Genomic DNA, 21,640 nt, shown 5'->3' on the forward strand with positions numbered 1-21,640 from the left:
AAGTTTAGTCCGTGGGCCTCACTTAATGGGCTAAACACTTAATGGGCTAAATTACAAGAGACTGGAAGTTTAGTCCGTGGGCCTCACTTAATGGGCTAAACACTTAATGGGCTAAATTACAAGAGACTGGAAGTTTAGTCCGTGGGCCTCATTTAATGGGCTAAATTACAACTGAATGGTAGACCTAGTCGTATGATGTTGAGGCCCAGTCCATTAGCCGCCACGATGAAATCTAGAAAAAGAATCCTAAACCAGTCTAGAGCGAGAAACCCTAATTTCTCAGTCGATGGCCTATAAATTCACCGTGCGACCTTCATCTCCATATCGTCGTCTTCTTCTCCATTTTTTTTTGTTGCTCTCCCTCTCTACAGTTGATGCTTCCAATCAAATCCCTCGATTCAGCGACTACAGTGTAACAGTTTCCTGGGATGTTCCATAGTATTTAGTCTATTTGTCTCTCGCCCTTCGATTTCGATTATCATCTTCTTTTTCATCTTTTTGATTTGCGACGTTGTGCTGTGATGAGGCTATTTTCGTGGACTAGAGTTTCTGATCTGGGTACAATTCCCGGTATCTGATTAAATACCCTTGGCTGTCTGAGCACTGTTTTGAATTTTGATATGTTTTAGTGTCCGCTGATTTCTTTTAGATGTTTTTGTTGATCGAGTATTTGATTCTATGGGCTTATGATGATATTTTATATAATCTTAGCGGATTTCAGTGAGATTTTTCTATCAATGATCTGACTGTTACACACACTGAAGCCTTGTTTTCAATCATTGTTGATTCGTTCTTGTTTTCTAGATTTATGTAGTGGTTATGTGGAAGATGAAGCTATGATGAGATGAAACACTTAGACGTGTTATGGGCAGTGGACGTAACTTATAATTAAGTTATGCCGTGAGCCTTTATATTAAACGACTTCTCCTTCCACTGAGCTTCTACTTATAGATTAAGCTTCATCCATTGTGTCTCATACTAGTATATTAGGCATGAAACTGCGTCCATTACCAATTCTGGGGGATATACAGTTCCTCTAGGCATAATGGCACGGACGCAATATCAGTAATGTGGCCATCCTGATTGATGGTTAGTCTCAATCCCATTTAATCCTGGAAACACCATAGACATTTTAACCACGAAACCATTGTTTTGATAATCATTTCTTAGTAATTGTATGTAATATCTATCTGAGCAAATGATGATGCAAATTTATAAGAGCTGATTTCTCTTTGATGTTTACAAATTCGAGCTTTTTAAAACTGATGCTCAGATCTTCCAAATTTACATTTATTCCGTCTAAATTGCATAAATTTGTAGGCTTGTTCTATTCGATATCTTACTTGACAAAGTTCCTAACGTTTCTATTGTTTCATGTATGTTTTTCTAATTACAAATTCTGTCATGTATTTCTAGTTCTTCAGTGCAGGTATACGAGTTCGGTACTGACAAACCCAAACACTTCGAATTGGATTAGTTGGTTTTGCAAATCATTGCATTTATTTAGATAAATTACTATGATAAATATTACTTTGTGGATGCACATTAATACTCATAGGCCGTTTCTCGGCTTGTAATTGTAAATTTTACTCAGTTATACAATCAAGAGATTACATTTTTGTTATTTATTGGTGTTCATAATTGTTGTGTGAATCCAATTTTTAAAATCTAAACAATATTATGGTTTTGAATATGAATTTTGGTTTTTTTATCAATTTTGGTTAGTGTCATGGTTATGGTATGATACGAAAATGTGAATCCTTTTCCAAAAGGGAGAAAAGTTCCAATAAATAACACTAATTTGACTACAAAATAGCCCAAAAGAGAGTTTAGTATTTAAAATTTAAACATGTGTCAAATTCAACGAACTTGAGCGTTCTTTACTGTTATGGTGAAAAGAATTGCAAAGGTCGATAAAAGTATTTTACATAATAATTTAAGTGCCTCCACAAAGGTCGAGCTTGCGAGGTCTTATAAAAATGTATTTATGTTATGTTCTAAATTTTTGACAAACTTCATTCAAGAAGTTATTATAATGACCAAAGAACAAAATTCAAAATTTAGAAAATAATTACGCTTAATATTAAATACCAAACCTACAATTTGGTTTCTGTTAAACATAAATTTGCCATAACAAAATCAAATTTGCTCATTCTACCATTTGTCTAATCCTACAAAACTAGGAATCATACTGGAATGAAGTTGTTGAAACATTAAGAATTGCTGTGGATGTTCAAAACAGTAAAAGTTTTTGTTTGCTTATCTCGTTGAGAGGAAATTCCACAGGGAACGGCTTGCTATGGATGCTGCTGTTGTAAGCACTTGGGGCACCTGCATTCGAACCCATAATCTGCAAGTAATGCTCGTCTCTGTTCAAATGGAAGATCTTCGTCTATATATGAAATTGTGACCTGAAAACATCCACTATTTGCCTCAATACATTTTCATACAACTTGTTCAAAAATACATATTAGTCCTGAATTACCTCCTCTCCTGGATGGATGGGCCTCACTGCAATTATGGTTGCTTGTCCATCTCTATCCTGCCATGATCATAAAGAACATAAAACTAACAGCTTTCAGGACGAAAATGAAAGAACATGCTACTCCAAATCAAAGGACCCAAAAGGAAATGGCAACAAAAACAAACTACATATACAAATACTAGAAAAGGGCTCCCGTTCGAACCGAATTCAATAAAATCCATGAAATATTAAGATGATTTTACATACCTCCTCTCTTTTGAACGCTTTTGCATTAGGATAGCAGGAATGATTCATACAACTCTGTAAAGGGAAAAACGCTGTACCTGGGATATGTCAATACCCTCCCATTTTTCAGTATTAATGACCAAAGAACACATTACTTGTTTAAGGAAAGAATCTCAATTGCTACTACTTGAAAACAAGGATGAACATATACCTTGACAACAGATTGAATAGCTATCGCCGAGCACATCCAAAAGGGGTCGGGTAATTTCCTCTGCCTTCTCCTGTCATTAAGAATCATAGACATCAAGGCTTGCAATTCCAGGATCTTTGATGTATAAAGGACATGCATTCTAACCTTATAAGGAGATGGAAGTTCGTCAACATACAAGAAGTAATCCTCTACCGGTGATGCTACAACCAAATCACTGAACCACACATGTAAATTTGATATTAACTTCATGATGGCTTGAGATTACAAACAATATTTTGCGGATATCAAAAGAAAAAGATGGAAGGGTTACAAACAGAAACGTACAGATTATTTAGCTCAAACATGCCAATTATCTGGGCATATATTTCAAGGGAGAATACTAGTATAGTCAAGGACCTGAAATCGGCTTCGACAAAAACAGAGGAAAACATATATATACCCATCAATTCCTAACTTGCAAGGATACATGGTTCACACCCTTCGTCCAAAATTGCTTCCTTGAGGAGCTGCAGTGACTGAAATTTGCAAATATGCAAATTTAATTTCATGGGGTTATATATAAAAATCATGCTAAGATCAGCATATTCAACAGGAGCAGTATAACTAAGAATTTCTAATAAGAAAGTTATTTACCGTGAAAGCCATCTCTCTTATTTGCATTCGGAATGCAACTTCGTTCGAAGGTTCGACATCTTCTGGCAATGCAATGCAATCCCACCACCTAAGAACGAGTAATTTTCAACATCACATCAAGAAAAAAAAAAGATTTCCAGACGAATGTCTCTAATCTAGGCTCACTGAAATTAAAACTAAAGACCTAACCCTGCAAAGTTGCAAATGCTAACAGTATAACAGTATTCTATTAAGGGAGCCTGTAGAGGGTTCTAGTTTGAAACTCATGGCCACCTCCGCCGGACCATTTTCCAAGGCCTATGGTCTTCAGGTTAATGAGGGCTTGAGTTAAAGTCGTCGTTCAAAATCACTACCAACCAATGATTACAACTGCCCAGCATTCGAGGAAAAAGACACCCCGAAAAGTTAAGAATTGAATTGAAGCATGTAGTCACTCTATTATATTAAACTCTAATGACACTTCGTATGCGCTGATGACATTTAACGAAGACATTTCATATGCGCTGATGACCTCCATCGTTTCGCCCTTATAATGCACGATCACAGCTAAAAGCTGAGATTCAATTTCCTACTTATTTCACAGAGCGCACATATGAGAAGCTGGTCCAAAAGGGAATTACCTTCTCTTATGTCCCATTGAGATTGGCTTCCATGCCTCCAAAAGAATGGAAAGATCAACAATGTTCCCATATTTCATTTGTTCTTCAGAACAAGCCAGCTTTAACTTCTTATACCTTAAAATAGTGGAAGAAATTGCCTGGAAGAAAAATGCAAAATTCAGTTGAATCGCCATCTTCAAATCGACTAACTATGCTACGTTTATTTTTCATTATTGTTTTGATAAGCTTGGATAAACAGTATCACATGAAATGGAAACAATTATAGTTCAGCTTCAATGTCAATGCAATGAATTGGATGAAGCAAACTCGAAAATCGACTAAAAACAGCGTATAAAGAATGTACCTTTGCAGCGAGGAGGAATATGTCGTTCGTGTCTGTCAAACCCCCGAAAGAAAAAAAATAGGCCGACATTAGAGAATAAAAAAAAAAAAAAACACGACAGCTACAGCTGACAAGTTCGAGATTTACCATTAGCATTTTGTATAAATTTTAGCAGTGCTTCCCTGCGTGATGGTTCTGTTTTTCCCCCAGTACAAAGTAAGGAATGGAATGCTTCCCAATCAGCTTCTGCACACGATTTACTATAATATGGAACACTATATCAATTGCTTTGCTTACTCAGACAACTTCCACACATGATCTGGTATAAAGAAATTCTTTCAACTTAGACATACTTTTTTTTAAGACATTTTCAATTTAGACATAACTCCCTTGCTAATGATGTCAAGACCTTCCAAAAATAAAGCTTCTCAGGCAGCGAACGTAGATTTTCATAAAAAGGCAAATGCTAAATGTAACCATCCAAGCCCACTGCTAGTAGATATTGTTCTCTTTGGGCTTTTCCTTTCGGGCTTCCCCTCAAGGTTTTTAAAATGTGAAAGCTAGGGAGAGGTTTCCACACCCTTATAAAGACTGCTTCGTTCTCCTCCCCAACCGATGTGGGATCTCACAATCCACCCCCCTTTGGGGCCCAACGTCCTCGTTGGCACTCGTTCCCTTCTCCAATCGATGTGGGACTCCCCAATCCACCCTCCTTCGGGGCCCAGCACCCTTGATGGCACACCGTCTCATGTCCACCCTTCCCTTTGGGGCTCAACCTCCTTGTTGGCATATCGCCCGGTGTCTAGCTCTAATACCATTTGTAACCGCCCAAGCCCACCGCTAGCAGATATTGTCCTTTTTAGGCTTTCCCTTTCGGACTTCCCCTTAAGGTCTTTAAAATGTGTCTGCTAGGGAGAGGTTTCCACACCCTTATAAAGAATGTTTCGTTCTTCTCCCCAATCGATGTGGGATCTCACAATCCACTCCCTTCTCATTCTCCTCCCCAACCGACGTGAGATCTTACAATAAATGCAGTGACTAAAGAAGGATTATAGAAATACTAAGAACATATCTATTTGATTTTTAAAAAATAAGATGCATTTCACTGTTTTTTAGAAAAAAGTTAAATTCATCACAAGCCTCCTACATATCTCCTTGTTAAGTTTAACATAACAGCACCTTCCCCTTACAAACAATCCATAAAATGAAGGGAAGAACCAATTATAGATGCTTGACCATTCAGAAATATCTTTACCTGCAATAGAAGGCCTCACCACATCCCCCAGAACAAGGAATTGCTGGAGGCATGGAAAACTCTTTGGAATGAGGCAATGATAGGCCACCATTCATCAATGATTCCACAAGCCCGTTGGGTAAAGCTACACCTTTAGAATTGCTGGAAGAACATCCTCCCATGCTTTCATTATTTTCTAACACAATCTCCTCGCCATCATCTGATTCCGCTTCGAAGCAATCTTCTGACATGGGAGATGACGGCTCCATATCACATTGATGATTAGTCGAAATGCCAAGATCTTGAAAGTACAATTTCCTTCCAATTTGAAGTTCTATAGACCCAACAAAGCGAAAACAAAAGCTGCACACTAGACAGTCCATCTGCAAAGCAATTAAAATGGAGCATAACAATATAAGTGGGAATAAAAACCACCAAACTGATTCATGATGATAATATTTCAGATTTGAAAACCTTATTTGACGTATGCTGTGATCCCACAAGCATTTGGTCCTTCAAGACAAGGTCCCCTTCTTTGAAAGCAGCATCAGCAAAGACACCTGCAGTTGATCATCAGCACACATGAATCAGACTTCCATTTAAGATATCAAAAGGTTAAGTTTCCATCACCTCCGAACACTACCAGCACGCACAAATTTAAAGAATCTACATTATCAATTCTGCTATTGATCTTCACTAGTGGTGTTTTAACGTAGTACGCTGAATTTGCAATCTCCCAATTCAATTTCAGAAGGCTAGAGGCAATCGCAACCATACCCTTTCCAAGAGCTCCATCCTGTTTCACTCTAAGACCACGACACTGCCTCATCCATACAAGCTGATCAAAATATTCCTGAAGACATAAACTCAGTCATTGTAGAACTACAGAAACTTTTCTTTATATTATATGTTTTAGTTTCAAGAACGCGTGTTTCCCGCCTTCCAAACGAAGCACAATAAAGAAAAGAAACAGCGACTATGAAATTGAGAGAGATTACCTGAACTTGGAGAGGTGAAGGAGGTGAAAGGAGGGCAGAGATTTCATTGGGGTACTTCGCATCAATTGGGCAAACGAAAGCCATTGTCCCTCACAGAAACAGCCGGCCTAAGCTCTCACGCACAGAGGCGATAGTTGCCGCCGCCGCCGGTGAGTTGTTTATCACTTGCTTCAGTTGTGATCCTTTCTGTGTGTAATGAACATGAAGAACTATAATAGACCAAAGCGGCGCTGGACTGAACCCCCCAAAAAAATAACCCTGTTTCCGGGTTAGCTTGACTTTGACTATGGCTCCAATCTTTATTTATTATATTTTTTTTTTCACAATTTTTCTTTTTTTTTTTTTTTTTTTTTTTTTTTTTTTTTTTTTGCAATTTTGATCCAATTTAGAAAGGTTAAAATTTTGAGGTTCGGACATCCCATTTGTTGCTCGACGCTATCGCTCGAGTAAACCTTAACACTAATAAAATTCATCATCACCCGACCCCAAATGTCCTCGACCAAGAGTTAATTATGACAAACTTTTAAAAGATACTTATTTCAATCAATAAATTTTCGAAAAGAATTCCAATATTCATTATCGAATACTTATTTCCAATACGTGTCTACCCGTATCGACGTAGTAATGAACTTCTTTAAAGAGGGCCTATTTGTGGCAACAATATTTGAGATGATCTAATAAATAATATATATTATTACATATATCAGCTAAATTTGGAGCTTTTAATGGGACATGAAGTTGCTATGTCAAATATAACACAAGATCAACTCAGAAGATCTTTGCAGAAACAAGAGAAAAGACATGATACACCTATCTTTGCTAATACCCAAACTCAGCTTGCCTGGTTCTCTATAGCCCATAGAGAACCATTGCACTTACAACCAACAAGGCCCAAATAAAATGGAGAAAATGTTTGAAAATTAATTCCATTCCTGAACTGGTTTCCAGTCAAATGTTTCCAAAGAACTGTTCCAAGGATGGAGAGCTGAAAACGTTAGAACCGGTCCGCTCATGTCGGATTGCAGCTACATGAAGTTGATATTTGATGAACCTCTGATGATGTTTATGCAAAAGGTATCAGTAACCACCATGTTTCCAGACGATAGAGAACAATAAACTTTCTAAGGTGATGGGAGATTAACTTACAGCCAACTGCGAGACAATTTCGGGATTGGAATCTATATGCCAATCGGGTTCCAGTTGACGCACGAAAGATGTTCGCCCGTTCTCCTTGCTACAGAAGAGAACCTACAAATAATCCTCAATTAATTACAAGAAAAGCAAATTGCCTATATGGCTGTCCCTACTTATACCCAGGCTAACACCAAACAATTCAAGAGATGATTTGCTTCCAACCAAAGCTTGTGCAATTACCAAGTTTGTAACAGCTCAAGCCTAAGCCCATTACTAACAGATATTGTTCTTTTTGGACTTTTCTTTCGGACTTTTCCTCAAGGTTTTTAAAACGCATCTGCTACGAAGAAGTTTCCACACCCTTCTAAAAAAATGTTTCGTTCTTCTCCTAAATCAATATGAGATCTCACAAAGTCACTGAACTTTCAGAGAAGTTCCAGTTAAAGGAGTCAGCTGTCGTTTGTTAACATGTTTCTACCTTCAGATATTTCCTGTTATATCTTTTCTTAGAAACAGGATAACAACTCAATGCCTAAAGTTAAAAATTCCCTAACGTAGCCAACGGAAGCCTAACATTCCCCAAACTTTGTACTTCAGTAATTCAGAGAAGAGAATAAAATTATCAGAGTCGTTTCAATACTGTCGAAGTCAAAACAACACAGATTTAGCACCTTGTCTTTTACCAGACCACCAGATGTGAAAACCCCGGCATCTTCAAGTGCTAAAAGAACTCTTTTCTGCATAAATAGTTTATAGTGTCTCTTATTAGAAAGAAGAATAACATATTGCATTTGAGATCAGCAAGAAGAACAAAAAAACAATATATTGTATCAAGCACCTATCTAAAACAAGTTTCTATGATATTTCAAAACCCATTAACACAGCCAACGCTATCACCAACCCCACCTTAAGAATACATCGAAAAAGAATAAGAGGAAATCAATTTTCCCATTCAGTTTAACAATTTTACAACTTAACATTTGCATCCAATCAAACCTGAACTTCAATATGTTGGTGCATTTAGTACCCTCAACTAAGTCAAACTTGCAACTTTTTCTTGTTGAAATTTTCTGCTCATTAGAAGCACTCTTGTGACCCGACTATACTGCATTGATTCTTTTGGTCATGTTAAGAGCTTTTTAGCACTATTTTAGCATTGTATAGTTGATCTCAAGCACTAACATTACTTAAATTTGTTTCTAAGTTCGAGCATTTTCGTGGTATTAGGACATTTCCATGGTTTGATCTTAAGTATTTTTGTTGGTTGAATTCAATGAATGTATTCATCGATTCATGTCTTTTTTTTTTCTTTTTTTTTTTCTTTTTTTTTTTTTTTTTCCAGTTTTGAAGAGGCAATAATTAAATCACTAGTTCAATTTTAGGGTCTATTTGGAAGAAATTGAAAATTTAAGCATAAAATTGACAAATCAAGTCAAGGTACTCCTCCTAAGACTAGAGGATAGAAGAATATAGAGGAATCCAAAATTCCTAAGGAAACATGCACATGCAATACCTGCCAGAGCAACCAAAGTGATATTTGAATTTTCAAGTTCCTACGTTCAAGGAGATTTATGAAGTATTCAGTTGGTTTTTTAAAACAGGGATTGTGCAGTTTGATAAGTTTGATAGATTTTTCAATCTCTAGTTTACACATGAGTGGAGGGATAAAAATAATCTGACATCCTAATCATGTGACAGCATATGCATAATCTTATAGACAAGTAAACGAAAATGGGGAGAGATTTTGACTTCAAGGAGCCCCATTTCTGATGAGGCACTATCGTCGTTAGAACTATACCAAATCACATATCAGAAATCATATATCTAAATTTATCAAGACATTATGCAGGAAAATCATAAAATTCCATGAAGCATTGCACTCACTTCACTCTCATCATCCAGCACCGTTTCCATGAGATAAAGATCACAATATTTCGTTATCTCCAATAGTACTTCCAATACCGAGGACCTCACAGTTGCTTGTTTCTGATGCAAAACAAAGTAAACCAATTAGATATCCCTACAGCAGTTCAAGCACAAAATTTGTTCAGAGAAAAATGCTATATACCTGCAGATCCTCTGGACTGTTTTCCTCAAGAATTATTCCAAGCAAACGACATGTAACCTAAACATAGCACATTTTCAGTACCAAAACTTTGAATCTTTCTCACCTGATATCACTTACCTCAAACAATGTCATTTATTGATATTTCACCAAAATTTAGAAATGAGTGAAACTTCTGAGAAGATAAAGATGGACAGCGAGGGCTAATATTGGTTACCTTTCTTCCTTCACTCAACTTTTGCCTCACTATTTGGCCCAGAGTTGGCTACAAGGAAAAGATATGAGCGGAATGTATTAAAAGCGTGTCATGTGAATGGAATAAAATTGAAAAAGCAGGACAAGATATAGGCAATAATTTGAGCTCTTACCTTGACTGGTTGGAAGAATTCATCAACAACATTTTGCGCTCGTAAATCCTCTGAAGATGAACAATCTCCAGAAGATATTAATTGTGCATTTGAATTTAACCCAACACTAGAAGTAGAGCTGCTAGGTGCAGGCATTTGCCTTTTAGATTGCCGTCTCTGATGTCCATTAGGTGATCTCAACAGCCTCCATGTAAAAACTATTGCAACAGCAAATCCAGCAATAGCCCCAACAGATCGTGAATCCTGATAAAATTTCAGAGACTTATTTACAATACCATATTACTCTTAGAAGCCAACATCATAAAAAGAAAAAAACAGAAAGTGAATTGAGCTATTGTTTTGGCTAAGACGTTTTGTTTATCTTTTCTTTGGGTTTTATGGGCACCCAAATGAAAAGAAAAAATGATGCTGAAAATCTGGTTTCCTAACACAGAGCTTGATATCTCGGTGCTAAAAGTTCCAAAGACTAGAGTCCATTAAGAAGCTCAAAGAATCTTCGACATTGTTTCCTTTTTAATCTAATTTTTCCATAAGGACTCAACACTTCAATGCTGACTATATCTTTGTGGGAGAAATATTTCGGGTAACAATTGAAAGAATCGCCAATTGGCATGGGCCTACATATAATTGAACACAATATAATATCTTCGAAGCATAAGTACTGCAGAATAAAAGCAATATTTTTTTCATCATTTGTCAGAGTGTTGAATTATTGAATACAAAAATGAAAATCGAATAACAGAAACCATTAACCATTGTGATTGAAGCATATAATTTACAAGAAAGTAGTCCACAGCTCGAACAAAAAAGGGTTAAGAAATGAACAGAACACACAAGTAAGCAAAAGAAGAGTAAAAAGAAAAGGCTAAAACAGAAATTGGAACCGAAAAGCTGTCAGATCTATCGAAAAACGAAGAGACGAAGAAAAAACAGGGTTAGAGATTAGAACCAGATTGTAGAGAGAGATAGGGAGGAAATTAGAGATCTTGAGAGTGAGATAAGCCCCGAAGCGCTTGATCAGCTGGAGTAGGTCGTCTTTGGAAGAAGCTTCGGCCATGGGGGAACACAAAGACCTGGCGAATTAAGCTTCTGAAAAATTGGGGCGCCCAGAAGAAGAAGGAAGCGGATAGAAGAATCGAAATGGAATTATTGAGGCGTCACAAAGTTAGTTGAGCAGTAGAGGGATTCGGAAGCAGAAGAAGGAAGCGAGCTATGGCGTCAATGGCTGATACTGATGTTGAAATGTTAATGAGGTTCCCTATTTTTTCCTGTCGCCCGCACAGGGAAAGGGAAAGAGAGAGGACGTGGTGAATTCATGTTATATATATGGGCTTTTACATATTGGGCTTCCCACAAATTCGCTTCTAAATTTTAAATTTGGGTTTAATTACCAATTTTATCCTTCCTTTTTCATATATATTTTCAATGTATTTATAAATAATAATAATAATAATAATAATAATAATAATAATTAAGATCCAACATCAATTGAAGAGGAGACAAAAGCAGGTGTTAGGAATCACGACTCTCCACAATGGCATGATATTGTCCACTTTGAGCCTAAGCTCTCATGGCTTTGCGGCTTTGCTTTGGGGGCTTCTGGCATGATATTGTCCACTTTGAGCCTAAGCTCTCATGGCTTTTGAGCCTAAGCTCTCATGGCTTTGCGGCTTTGCTTTTTTGGGGCTTCTCCAAAAGGCCTCATTCCAATGAAGTTAGTATTCATCACTTACCCTAAATTAGCCGATGTGGGACTTCCATCATCCAACACACCTCCCCTTAATCGAGGCTCGACTCCTTTAGAGTCTTAGTCATTTTTTACTGCCTTCGAGGAGGCTTGTCTTAGTCATTTTTTACTGCCTTCGAGGAGGCTTGGCTCCTTTTCTTTTGAAGTTCTTTGTTTGATATTTGAGGATTTATCAATCTATTGGCACGACTAAGTTTAGGGCATGGCTCTGATACCATGTTACGACTAAGTTTAGGGCATGGCTCTGATACCATGTTAGACGAACACGACTCTCCACAATGGTATGGTATGATATTGTCCACTTTGAGCATAAGCTCTCATGACTTTGTTTTGGGTTTCTCCAAAAAGCCTAATTTCAATGGAGTTAGTATTCATCACTTATAAATCCATGATCATTCCCTAAATTAGCCGATGTGGGACTTCATCATCCAACAACAGGAACCCAAATAGGACAATATTTGGTTTTATGATGTGTGAATTTTTTTTACTAATAGACACATTTTAAAAACCTAAAACTCGAAAGAAAAAATCGAAATAGGACAATGTCTAGTAATTGGACAGTGTATGAGTGAAGATACTGACCTAGGGTGGATTGTGAAAGCTCAGATAACTAAGTTTGAATGTTGGTGGGCTTTTGCTATTGAATGCTAAAAAAAAAATTAGTTAACTAATTTAAGATGGTAGTTAGAAATGTTTGACCGTAGTCAACAATCATCTTTCAATTAAATACTTTTGGTCTTTAAAAAATTACTTAAATTTTGAGTAAAGGGAATGAATTTTAAGCAAATCTTTAGAACCAAATCAAGTGGTTGAGCATGTTAGAGGCAGTATGACACTGGTAACAATAAGCTTATAAACAGTCAAAGATAAGTAGTGCGTAGGTGTATTTGTAAATGAATACTTTAATATAGTGAAGGTAGACGCTCGAACTCCATGGAAGACAACTCAACTTCTTAAGGGGCCATTTATGTCACGAAGGGCAATACGATGAGCAATATTGGTTGTAACACTTCATTAAAAGTACATAATTTTTTAAATTTTTAATTACTTGTACTAATTTCATATGTTTCTGACATGTTAATTATGTTTTTATTATGAGAGATTTATTTAAAATATATATAAATATGCGATTCTAATGTTAAATTAAAAATTAATTTTTATTAATAAAACTTTAAATATTTAATTAAAAAAATCTTACATAACATAAGATAGATTTAATTTAATTTTTTTAGTACAAAAAAATAAAATGATAATTATTTCATGATTCCACCGAATTTGAAATTAAAATTTTCGAAAATAATAAAAAAAAATCTCTAAATTTTGAGTAGTTAACGTAGAGATAATTAACATAAAACTGATATAAATTAAAAATTAGTGAATATAAAATTAAAAGTTTTATTAGATATTTAAACCAACTTTAAAAAAATATAAAATTTAGAAATTAAATGACTCGATTCGCATCATCTCAATTAAGAGACTGAGACTAACTATGATAAGTGAAGCTACCTATCATCGAGTTATTGTAGGGGATGGTAAAATTTTGATTTTAAAAATCTAAAATTTATTTAAAAAAAACCATTAAAATAAAAAGGAAAATAGAAATACGTTAAATCTGGAAAATATCCTTTAAAGCAGCAGCCAATGCGAAGACAGCAATGCCACGTCATACACGAATCCCACCACAAAATTAAAAAAAAAATTAAAAAAAATTAAAAAAAGAGTAGATAAAGGAAAGTTACAGATATAGAGTGATCCGAGATCCGGAGTTCTCAAAGTCCGGCCCATAAAACTGCTGATATGTCGGCTGACGTGTAAAACAGTTTGTGAAGCATTTGAAAACTCAGCCCTCACACGTCATCATCTATCAATATTTAGGAGGAAAGGAAGCCACTTGTCGGATATGAGTAATAGTGAAATAAATAATTAATTAAAAAATAGAGGCAAAAATTCAGCTTCTCCCAAAACCAAATAAAAAGCAGTTATTTTCTTACAACTTTACAGATACTGGCTCTCTTCTTCTTCATCATCATCAACCAACTGGTTTAGTTGCTGCCATTAATGGAGCATTGCTTCCTTCATGTGGTTCGATTGCTCTTCCAAATTCTCGATTGGTGTTGGATATTTCTTTTCTAGGTATCGTTCTTTTTCTCATTTTCTATTCTATTTTTTTGGTTGAATTGAAAAAAATGGTAGACTCAGATACAGATTTAGCTTTTAACCATTTTGTTTCGGTTCTTGAGCATTTGTTTTAAGATATTTTCGTCACAGCCGTTCTATTTTTTTTGGTAAAATTAAAAAAATGGAAGTTATAGTTCATTCTTGAGCCATTTCTTTTATATTCTGTTCTTCACTTCTCTTCTTCTTCGGCAAAATCATGAGACGTTTGTTTTAAGATATTATGGACATTATAGTTCATTCTTGAGCCATTTCTTTTAGTTGGTCACCTCTCTTCGTCACCGTCATCCTTCTGTAAAATTAAAAAAAAGAAGGTCGACTCTATTTAGTTTTTAAAAATTTCGATTCAATTCATTATCGAGTCATTTGTTCTACGTTGGTCGGACTCCTCGTAGTCGTCTCTCTTTTATTTTGTAAAATTTAAAACTAGTCAATTATCTTTCGGTTTAGCTTTTACAAGTTTCAAAAGTTTGAGAATCATTTGTTTTACATTCTATTGTTATCTATTTAGCTTTTAAAAATTTAATTCCTTTGTTCAAGTAGACAATCTAATTCCTTTGTTCAACATAGACAGTCTGGTCTGGGTTGGTTTCAGTTGATTTTGAGTCATTTGTTAAACCTCCTTTAAATTTGGGGATAACCGTTTCACCTATACTAAGAACTTTCTTTTTGAACTTCTTTCTTTTATAAATATTAACTTTTTTTTAAGGTGGGTACTAGTAAGAATATTTATTTTTCCTTTAAATTTGGGGATAACAGTTTCACCTATACTAAGAACTTTCTTTTGAACTTCTTCCTTTTATAAATATTAACCTTTTTTTTGAAAGGTGGGTACGAGTAAGAATATTTCTTTTTATTTACAAATAAAAATTCGAATAATATTAATGTCCACCCACTTCTAAACCTTATATTTTATCTAAATTTAAAAAATGAGATATATATAGTTTTTAAAATAAACCTCTTAATTATAATAGTTTAAAATATATTATTAAGCTTCTTATTTATTTTTTTATAAAATGTACAGAAATATGAAGGAAGGGATATTTGAGTCGTCCACAGCAAAATTATGAGACAGGTAAGCATAAAGAGATTGTAAATAATAATAAAAAAATAAAATTACAGTTAGTAAGAAATGAAAGTAAATTTTACTGTGTTTTTAGTTTCATTGAGACTGACGGGACGTTTTGTGTTGAAGAAATAAAATAAAAAAATAAATAAAAAGAAAATTATAATCGTAAATTTTGGTTGAAGGATTGAAAGGGAGGGTTAAATATGGAACCTCAGTGCGAGTTCTGTGGAGTGGAGAAAGCGATTGTTTACTGTAAATCTGATTCGGCGCGTCTCTGTTTGCATTGCGATTACATCTTTCATTCTGCTAATTCATTATCACGACGCCATCTTCGATCGTTGCTGTGCGACAAGTGCAATGCTCACCCTGCCATTCTGCGCTGTATGGATGATAAAGTCTCCCTCTGTCAGGGTTGTGACTGGAGCGCCGATGATTGTTCTTCCCTTCCCCAACGCACTCACCTTCTTCATTCTTACACTGGTTCCCCTTCCACGTCTGAGTTCTCCAGGATTTGTACTTCCCTTCTCGATTCCACTTCTTGTACCACTGCCTTCGACGCCACCGCTGATTGGACCTCGCTTACGACGCCTTATGTTATTGCCGATTCCATCGATTTGACGGACGTTGAAGCTCCCTCTGCCGCTGAAAATTTGAATGACGTTCAAACTTGCTGTAAGTTTGAGACCTGGATCGCCGCTCCTGCTTCTGCGTCTCCTGAGAATCCTTCTTATCAACCGGATTTTCTTTCCGATGACTCGAATCCTCCAAAGGTAGGGTTACGTACTCTTTTATGTATATATATATATATATATATATATATATATATATTTCTTAATCTAATTCTATCTCGTCGAGAAGTTTATTGCGGATCTGATTTGAGCCAATTCTGATGTGTTTTGTGTATGGTTTTGCGATTTTAAGGATGCTGAAACCAATGAAAATAATGATATATGTGAGAGTCTTAATCTTGGCAATCTTTCTCTCCACTCGGAAAATGGGGAAGGGTTGTTTGACTCTCCGAAAGATACAATGAAATTCGAGTTTGATGCTGGAGAATTGGAGTGTCTTCTAATTGACAGAAACTTTCCGGTCACTGAATCTAATGTTCCTGTTGAGGACACTATCGAGGTATGTATGATATAAACTTTTGTACATTTCAAGCAAGCATCGTAGGCCCGTAATGGCTCCATTGCATCATTTGGATTACTGAAAACACGTGTATGATCTCGGTTGTGCAAAGTTTTCAGGATTTGATACATCACTAATAGTAGCTTTCGTTTTAATTTTAATTTAGGCCTCAGATTATACGGGATTTCAATCATCTGAAGTCGATATTTCCATGAACATGATTCGAAACGGCAATTCAAATTGCACGCTTATAAATCCTAGTTGCAAAGGAAATTTCAACATTGGATTTCCTACTGCTCAGGTTCATTCAAGTATATCAGTTTCACTGTCAAATATCACTGGCGAAAGCAGTGGTGCAGATTATCAAGACTGTGGTTTATCGCCGGCGTTTTTGACTGAAACCTCATGGGATCCTAGCATGGAAGCTATTGGTCCACTAGCAAAGGATCGGAATAGGGATAAAGCTAAGATGAGATACAATGAAAAGAAGAAAACAAGAACGTACGTATCATTTTTTGCAAGAATAAGCAATTGTCGTCCAATTACCACATTTGCATTCATCAATTTAGAGTAACCATTCAGTAAGGTATCTTCAATCATCTTCATGACTTTGCAGTGTCATTATCTGGAATTTTATTGTTGAAAAATGGAAACTAATATGCCCCATTTTGATAAGAGAGACGGTTTTTTAATCATTCTACTGATGGTATTTGCACCTCCTTCGTATTCAGATTTGGAAAGCAAATAAGATACGCATCTCGGAAAGCCAGAGCTGATACTAGAAAAAGGGTTAAAGGTCGATTCGTGAAAGCAGGCGAAGCCTATGACTACGATCCTCTCGTGACAAGAAACTTTTGAGATATGATAAACAGTTTCAGCTCCTAATTCCAAAACATATGTCATATTGAACAAGGTATTCTTTGCTCTGTACTTGAATCTCTCTGGTCTATAATTCATTGAAAATGTAAAATGTCTTTTAGCCATATAAATTTTGGTCCTAGGCCCTCTTCCTCAAATCTGAATATGGATCTTTTGGAAAAGGGTGTTGAGTTTCTTGTATCTGTGGCCAAATTCACGTCCTTGCAGGCAATACACATACCCCTTCTCAATTAAGACATAGAATATGGGGTTTTTGATTTTAGATGCAAATGAATGGATTGAAAGTAGTGAAAACAAACCGATAATCTTGCAATGTCCATCTTGTTGTTACATGACAGCACATTTCAATACATGTGATTCCATCATATTTTATACTTCACAGGTTGTAGATAAAGATGTAGCCATAGCCAGTACAGCTTTATAATCGACAGATAGTATCAGCAATAATTTTGTCCATACAGCAGTGACTCTAAATTGCCCTGAAGAGGTTGGCATTTTCTTTCTTTCTTTCTTGTAAAATGGGCCAATTACTTTCGTATGTAATTTTGTTGCTCTCTCGTGTTTGTTTAATAATGTTCAGTTTGTCTCTTCATTTCCACTGCAGCAATGGGGAAAAAAATTCAGATAGGAGGAAACAAGTGGTAAAAATCTTGAAGGACAACATTGTTATATGATGATTTAGCCTCTTGCCTTGGCACCCACGCAATTCAATGGTCAATAGGCAGAGCTACAACCCAATTTTTTTTCGTTAGTACATAAATAAGATTATTCTGTTTTCACTCCCACGTAATCTGTTTTGGTCACTTTTGGAAGAGTTCATAGTCTCTGAGAGTATAATAAAAACAATTTTGGTTCTTAGTATATAACTCCACTCTCTTTTATTCAGTTACTAATCTTTGCATTTTGTGCTCAGAAAACACCAGCCAGAGAAATTTTCCAGCAAACATCGACTGAAACCTTTGACAGCGATTTGTTTCTAACATGTTTCTTCTGTAATCTTCTTTTAGAAACCTTGTTAATATCACAGCCAGAGAGATTTCTTTCACAGCCACCATTGATTCAAATTAGAAGACATATTTTCATGAGACAGTAACTTGGGGTTGCAAAAGAACAAGCAAATGAAGAAGAATTCCAGTATGAGTCTGGTTTGCAGACTGAAAGTTGAAGATCAGAGAGAGAGAGAGAGAGAGAGAGATGAAAAGATACTAAGATTCACAAAAAGAGAACAGGCGTTTTGAGCCTTACAGAACAACATGTGCTAAGATTGCGATTGTCGTTGCAGTCATTAGGAGGTTGGTTGCAGGTGACGATGGTGGGGAGAAGGACCTGAGTAGAGGTTCCCATGAGGTATTTATGGGTAAGTTTTTGGCAAACATTACAGAGAATGCACCTAATATGCCTGAGAGCTAAGAAATTAGCACCATGAACCCACTTGTCACATTTCCTACATAAATAAGCATCATCCGCTTGGCAGTACAATGAAGCCCTCGAGTCACAGAGCTCGCACATCACCACCGCACCCTCCGCCGAATCACCACCCTTCTCAGCCGCCGAAAACTCCCGGCAACCACCGTGGCTCCTCTGTTCCACCACTCCTCTGCACATTGCTTCTTCTTCTGAATCTAAATGTAAATGTGGCATGCCACCATAAGGCTTGTATATATATATATATATAGATAGCAGAATGACGTATTTGCCACTACTTGACAAACCCATGGTGTAAATCACCATCATTTATTTCCACACACTTGTATAGATGAAGCAATACCCATTTGCTTTCACAGAAATGGGTAATTGAGAAAAAGTAAATTGAATCGAGAGGAAGTGAATAATGGCGTAAACAGAGGAAGAAAGAAAGTGAGTGGCTTAGAATGAATGCTCTTAAAAAGCTAGAGACCCCACACAAATATAAGAAGATGAAGAAGAAGATTGGCGTGAGGGCAAAATTGGAAATATAAATTATATAAAAATATATGGATGTTGGATTGGAAGGGAAGTGGTTGTCCACAAATTGATTTAGTGTTGAAATGAAAAGCCAGATGTGTGGATGAGACATAAATACAAAGAAAGAAGAAAAATATATATATATATATATATATATATATAAATATAAAAATATAAAAATAAAATTATGGGTTCACTTTTGAAATAGATGGATCACAAAGGAAAGCAATGGACCGTATGATTCCTGAGTGTATAAATAATTGTTTGGTTTTCGTGTCTCTGTTACTCACATGACATGTGGAAATAATTGTAACCTTTCGTGCTTTCTCCAACCCTTCCACAAAAATATCTCCACGACTCCATTCCTCCAAAATATCCCCCCACAATCTTCCTTACCAACCATCAATTCAACCAACCCGCGTTCGTTCGTAAATTTTATCATAATCACACTTTTGATCGTAGAGAACTTGCGATTGTGCGGCACTCACTTTCCAACGAGTGAGCTAAGCTAATTCGTTTTTGTGTTGCCTACGGTCATGTGACGTATGTTCGAGTCTATGACTTCAGTTTTAAGAGAAGGTTTTAGAAAACAAGGAATTTTCGAAAGAGATACCACTTGTCACAATCGCACTTTTGATGGTAGCGGACTTGCGATTGTGCAGCACTCACTTTCCAACGACGAGTGAGCTAAGTCAATTCGTTCTTGTGTCGCCTACGGCCAAGCGACGTATGTTCGAGCCTTTGGCCTCGATTTTAAGAGAAGGTTTTAGAAAACGAGGGCAAAGAGAAGTTAACGATAACCTATAATATTTGATAATTTTTATTCTCTTAAATAATGAGGATTTAAATGTTTTTAAATTAAAAGTTAATTTTTTTTTCTATAACCCATAAAATAATTACTCATTAAACATCACAACCAACTAGGCAACTACCAACTTAATACACGTGGTTGCTTCAGAATACGTATTCATAACATTCATGGTAAGGGTTATTTATATATATATATATAAATTTAAATTTTAGAATGAAAATATTTAAAATAAATTGAAAGAAAATAAAAACTGGAAGAGTCATAATAACCACTCATGAATTCCCCAAAATAAAAAGAAAAGGAAAATGATGAGGGTGTGAAAAATCTGCACAGCTTTATAGCCCTTGCCAACAATTACGGCTATAATATATTGAAATTGGAAATTAAATTTTGAGGGTACAGCTGCGGAGCTTTGATTACACCACCAAATAAGTTCTATATTTCATTTATAATTCCCAATTCAATAAAAGCTAAGTCAGAGTGGGCATTGCATTTTTGTGAATTTAATTCCAATCTTTTACCCTAATTAATGTTACGTTACATGTGATTTTTCTTTTTTTTTTTTTTACAGTAAGTTTCATGTGATTTAATCTTCTACTCATGAACACTGTAAAAACCGAGTTATAGATTATAATTTATGTGTTTTGGCTAAATTAATAAAAAAAATTAAGTTTAAAAAATATTTATAAATTTTCAAAAATTTAAATAATATTTTTCAACTAAAAATAAATGCTTTTACTATTAGTTTAAATAAACCATCACAACTTTAACCCTTAAATTTTTTAAGTTTTATTACCTTTTTTAAAAAATTTAAAAATATTCTTATGGTTTATACTATATCTACAAAATACTTATAAAATTTTAAAAGTATCATTAACACCGTTTACCTTTATAAATAAAGTTTTTTTTTTTTTTTTTTTTTTTTTTTTTACCATCTATCGACATTTCATAGGTTATCTCAAGTTTTTTTAATGTTACTTTTAAAAGTTTATGAGTATTTTTTAATGGCAATACCAATATTTTAAAAAAGATTTAAATCTTTTAGAAAAGTTTAATAATATAAATGATTTTTTTTTTTTTTTTTTTAAAAAAAACTTGGCATTTTTTAAACCAATTTTAAAAGTTTCTATCTCAACTTATTGTTTAATTTTTTTAAAAAAACAAATTTTAAGAGTATTATTGAAACTTTTGAAAATTTAGAATATTTTTATTAATTTAGCTTAAAGGATAGGTCGAAGGATATACTTTATTCAATGGATCTTTATTCAATGGCTCTAGAGAAGAAGTCGAACCTCGATTATGGAGAGACTCTTTCAAAACTCCAGAAAAGGAAAGAAGACCTCACGAGAGGGAACACGATCTTCATTGATATGAAGCCCTTTGCAAAAATCAAAAGAAAAGAGATGAGAGATTACTCGATGTGGATAATATCATATACAATTGTAGAGATCAGTCTTCCTAACCTACTTCACCCACCTCGATGGTAATACACCACAGCATTATCTTCTCCGAGCCTGCAACTGCTTATTCATCTCTAATATGATCAGTTTAATGCTAAAATCACAACTAAAAAATGGCTATTACAGGCATTT

At 35.3% G+C, this 21,640-nt stretch overlaps 3 protein-coding genes, 1 long non-coding RNA gene and 5 other non-coding genes across 12 annotated transcripts; 6 read left to right on the forward strand and 3 right to left on the reverse strand.

Annotated features, from left to right (window-relative positions):
• The first annotated feature begins 509 nt into the window (after window positions 1–509).
• LOC111777929 (small nucleolar RNA Z157/R69/R10) lies at window positions 510–608 on the forward strand. Its single transcript, XR_002812451.1, has one exon. It is a non-coding gene; the product is annotated as a small nucleolar RNA Z157/R69/R10 (small nucleolar RNA).
• Window positions 609–680: 72 nt separating this feature from the next.
• On the forward strand, window positions 681–767 carry LOC111777930 (small nucleolar RNA R11/Z151). Its single transcript, XR_002812452.2, has one exon. It is a non-coding gene; the product is annotated as a small nucleolar RNA R11/Z151 (small nucleolar RNA).
• A 63-nt stretch (window positions 768–830) lies between these two features.
• LOC111777931 (small nucleolar RNA Z152/R70/R12) lies at window positions 831–942 on the forward strand. The gene has a single exon (XR_002812453.2). It is a non-coding gene; the product is annotated as a small nucleolar RNA Z152/R70/R12 (small nucleolar RNA).
• Window positions 943–1,009: 67 nt separating this feature from the next.
• On the forward strand, window positions 1,010–1,133 carry LOC111777936 (small nucleolar RNA snoR80). The gene has a single exon (XR_002812459.2). It is a non-coding gene; the product is annotated as a small nucleolar RNA snoR80 (small nucleolar RNA).
• A 59-nt stretch (window positions 1,134–1,192) lies between these two features.
• On the forward strand, window positions 1,193–1,272 carry LOC111777917 (small nucleolar RNA SNORD36). Its single transcript, XR_002812440.2, has one exon. It is a non-coding gene; the product is annotated as a small nucleolar RNA SNORD36 (small nucleolar RNA).
• Window positions 1,273–2,059: 787 nt separating this feature from the next.
• On the reverse strand, window positions 2,060–6,985 carry ATXR2 (histone-lysine N-methyltransferase ATXR2). Of its 2 annotated transcripts, none has more exons than XM_023656603.2 (15): window positions 6,729–6,982; window positions 6,508–6,583; window positions 6,205–6,290; window positions 5,752–6,113; window positions 4,644–4,756; window positions 4,518–4,549; window positions 4,175–4,311; window positions 3,555–3,642; window positions 3,388–3,436; window positions 3,246–3,300; window positions 3,066–3,135; window positions 2,922–2,991; window positions 2,732–2,808; window positions 2,486–2,542; window positions 2,060–2,411 (listed from the first exon to the last, which is right to left on the reverse strand). In XM_023656603.2, the coding sequence occupies exons 1-15, from the start codon at window positions 6,810–6,812 to the stop codon at window positions 2,298–2,300; spliced, it is 1,470 nt and encodes a 489-aa protein (XP_023512371.2). In that variant the 5' UTR covers window positions 6,813–6,982; the 3' UTR covers window positions 2,060–2,297. The 2 variants fall into 2 exon arrangements, 1 of the variants encoding a protein (XP_023512371.2); XR_015412124.1 differs by having other exon boundaries at window positions 2,329–2,411; window positions 2,732–2,785; window positions 6,729–6,985.
• Window positions 6,986–7,398: 413 nt separating this feature from the next.
• On the reverse strand, window positions 7,399–11,596 carry PEX22 (peroxin 22). Its single transcript, XM_023656606.2, has 8 exons — window positions 11,245–11,596; window positions 10,296–10,538; window positions 10,145–10,192; window positions 9,931–9,987; window positions 9,747–9,848; window positions 8,534–8,599; window positions 7,875–7,976; window positions 7,399–7,781 (listed from the first exon to the last, which is right to left on the reverse strand). The coding sequence occupies exons 1-8, from the start codon at window positions 11,350–11,352 to the stop codon at window positions 7,677–7,679; spliced, it is 831 nt and encodes a 276-aa protein (XP_023512374.2). The 5' UTR covers window positions 11,353–11,596; the 3' UTR covers window positions 7,399–7,676.
• A 3,871-nt stretch (window positions 11,597–15,467) lies between these two features.
• LOC111777145 (putative zinc finger protein CONSTANS-LIKE 11) lies at window positions 15,468–19,050 on the forward strand. 3 transcript variants are annotated; one of them, XM_023656610.2, is made up of 6 exons: window positions 15,468–16,056; window positions 16,208–16,414; window positions 16,716–16,915; window positions 17,146–17,327; window positions 17,676–17,780; window positions 17,898–19,050. In XM_023656610.2, exons 1-4 carry the CDS (start codon window positions 15,490–15,492, stop codon window positions 17,270–17,272), a joined length of 1,101 nt encoding a protein of 366 aa, XP_023512378.2. In that variant the 5' UTR covers window positions 15,468–15,489; the 3' UTR covers window positions 17,273–17,327; window positions 17,676–17,780; window positions 17,898–19,050. The 3 variants fall into 3 exon arrangements, with proteins under 3 accessions (XP_023512378.2, XP_023512377.2, XP_023512376.2); XM_023656608.2 differs by having other exon boundaries at window positions 15,469–16,056; window positions 16,581–16,915; XM_023656609.2 differs by lacking the exons at window positions 17,676–17,780; window positions 17,898–19,050 and having other exon boundaries at window positions 16,581–17,000; window positions 17,146–17,284.
• A 2,327-nt stretch (window positions 19,051–21,377) lies between these two features.
• Window positions 21,378–21,636, reverse strand: LOC147789096 (uncharacterized). Its single transcript, XR_015412166.1, has 2 exons — window positions 21,525–21,636; window positions 21,378–21,426 (listed from the first exon to the last, which is right to left on the reverse strand). It is a non-coding gene; the product is annotated as an uncharacterized LOC147789096 (long non-coding RNA).
• Window positions 21,637–21,640: the final 4 nt, after the last annotated feature.

The sequence above is a fragment of the Cucurbita pepo genome, chromosome 16, assembly GCF_057944985.1.
Source record: "Cucurbita pepo subsp. pepo isolate OVF chromosome 16, ASM5794498v1, whole genome shotgun sequence".
NCBI classification, from domain to species: domain Eukaryota; kingdom Viridiplantae; phylum Streptophyta; class Magnoliopsida; order Cucurbitales; family Cucurbitaceae; genus Cucurbita; species Cucurbita pepo.

Coding starts and splice junctions, on each gene's coding strand:
- PEX22 (XM_023656606.2), bottom strand. CDS start 11,352: ATGGCCGAAGCTTCTTCCAAAGACGACCTACTCCAGCTGATCAAGCGC. Junction 8,600..9,746: donor TGCTGGATGATGAGAGTGAA/GTGAGTGCAATG, acceptor CTATTTATGCAG/AAAAGAGTTCTTTTAGCACT. Junction 7,782..7,874: donor AAATTGTCTCGCAGTTGGCT/GTAAGTTAATCT, acceptor AAACATCATCAG/AGGTTCATCAAATATCAACT.
- LOC111777145 (XM_023656608.2), top strand. CDS start 15,490: ATGGAACCTCAGTGCGAGTTCTGTGGAGTGGAGAAAGCGATTGTTTAC. Junction 16,057..16,207: donor ATGACTCGAATCCTCCAAAG/GTAGGGTTACGT, acceptor TGCGATTTTAAG/GATGCTGAAACCAATGAAAA. Junction 16,916..17,145: donor GAAAAGAAGAAAACAAGAAC/GTACGTATCATT, acceptor CTTCGTATTCAG/ATTTGGAAAGCAAATAAGAT.
- ATXR2 (XM_023656603.2), bottom strand. CDS start 6,812: ATGGCTTTCGTTTGCCCAATTGATGCGAAGTACCCCAATGAAATCTCT. Junction 4,312..4,517: donor TATTCCTCCTCGCTGCAAAG/GTACATTCTTTA, acceptor TTTTTCTTCCAG/GCAATTTCTTCCACTATTTT. Junction 2,809..2,921: donor CTATTCAATCTGTTGTCAAG/GTATATGTTCAT, acceptor GACATATCCCAG/GTACAGCGTTTTTCCCTTTA.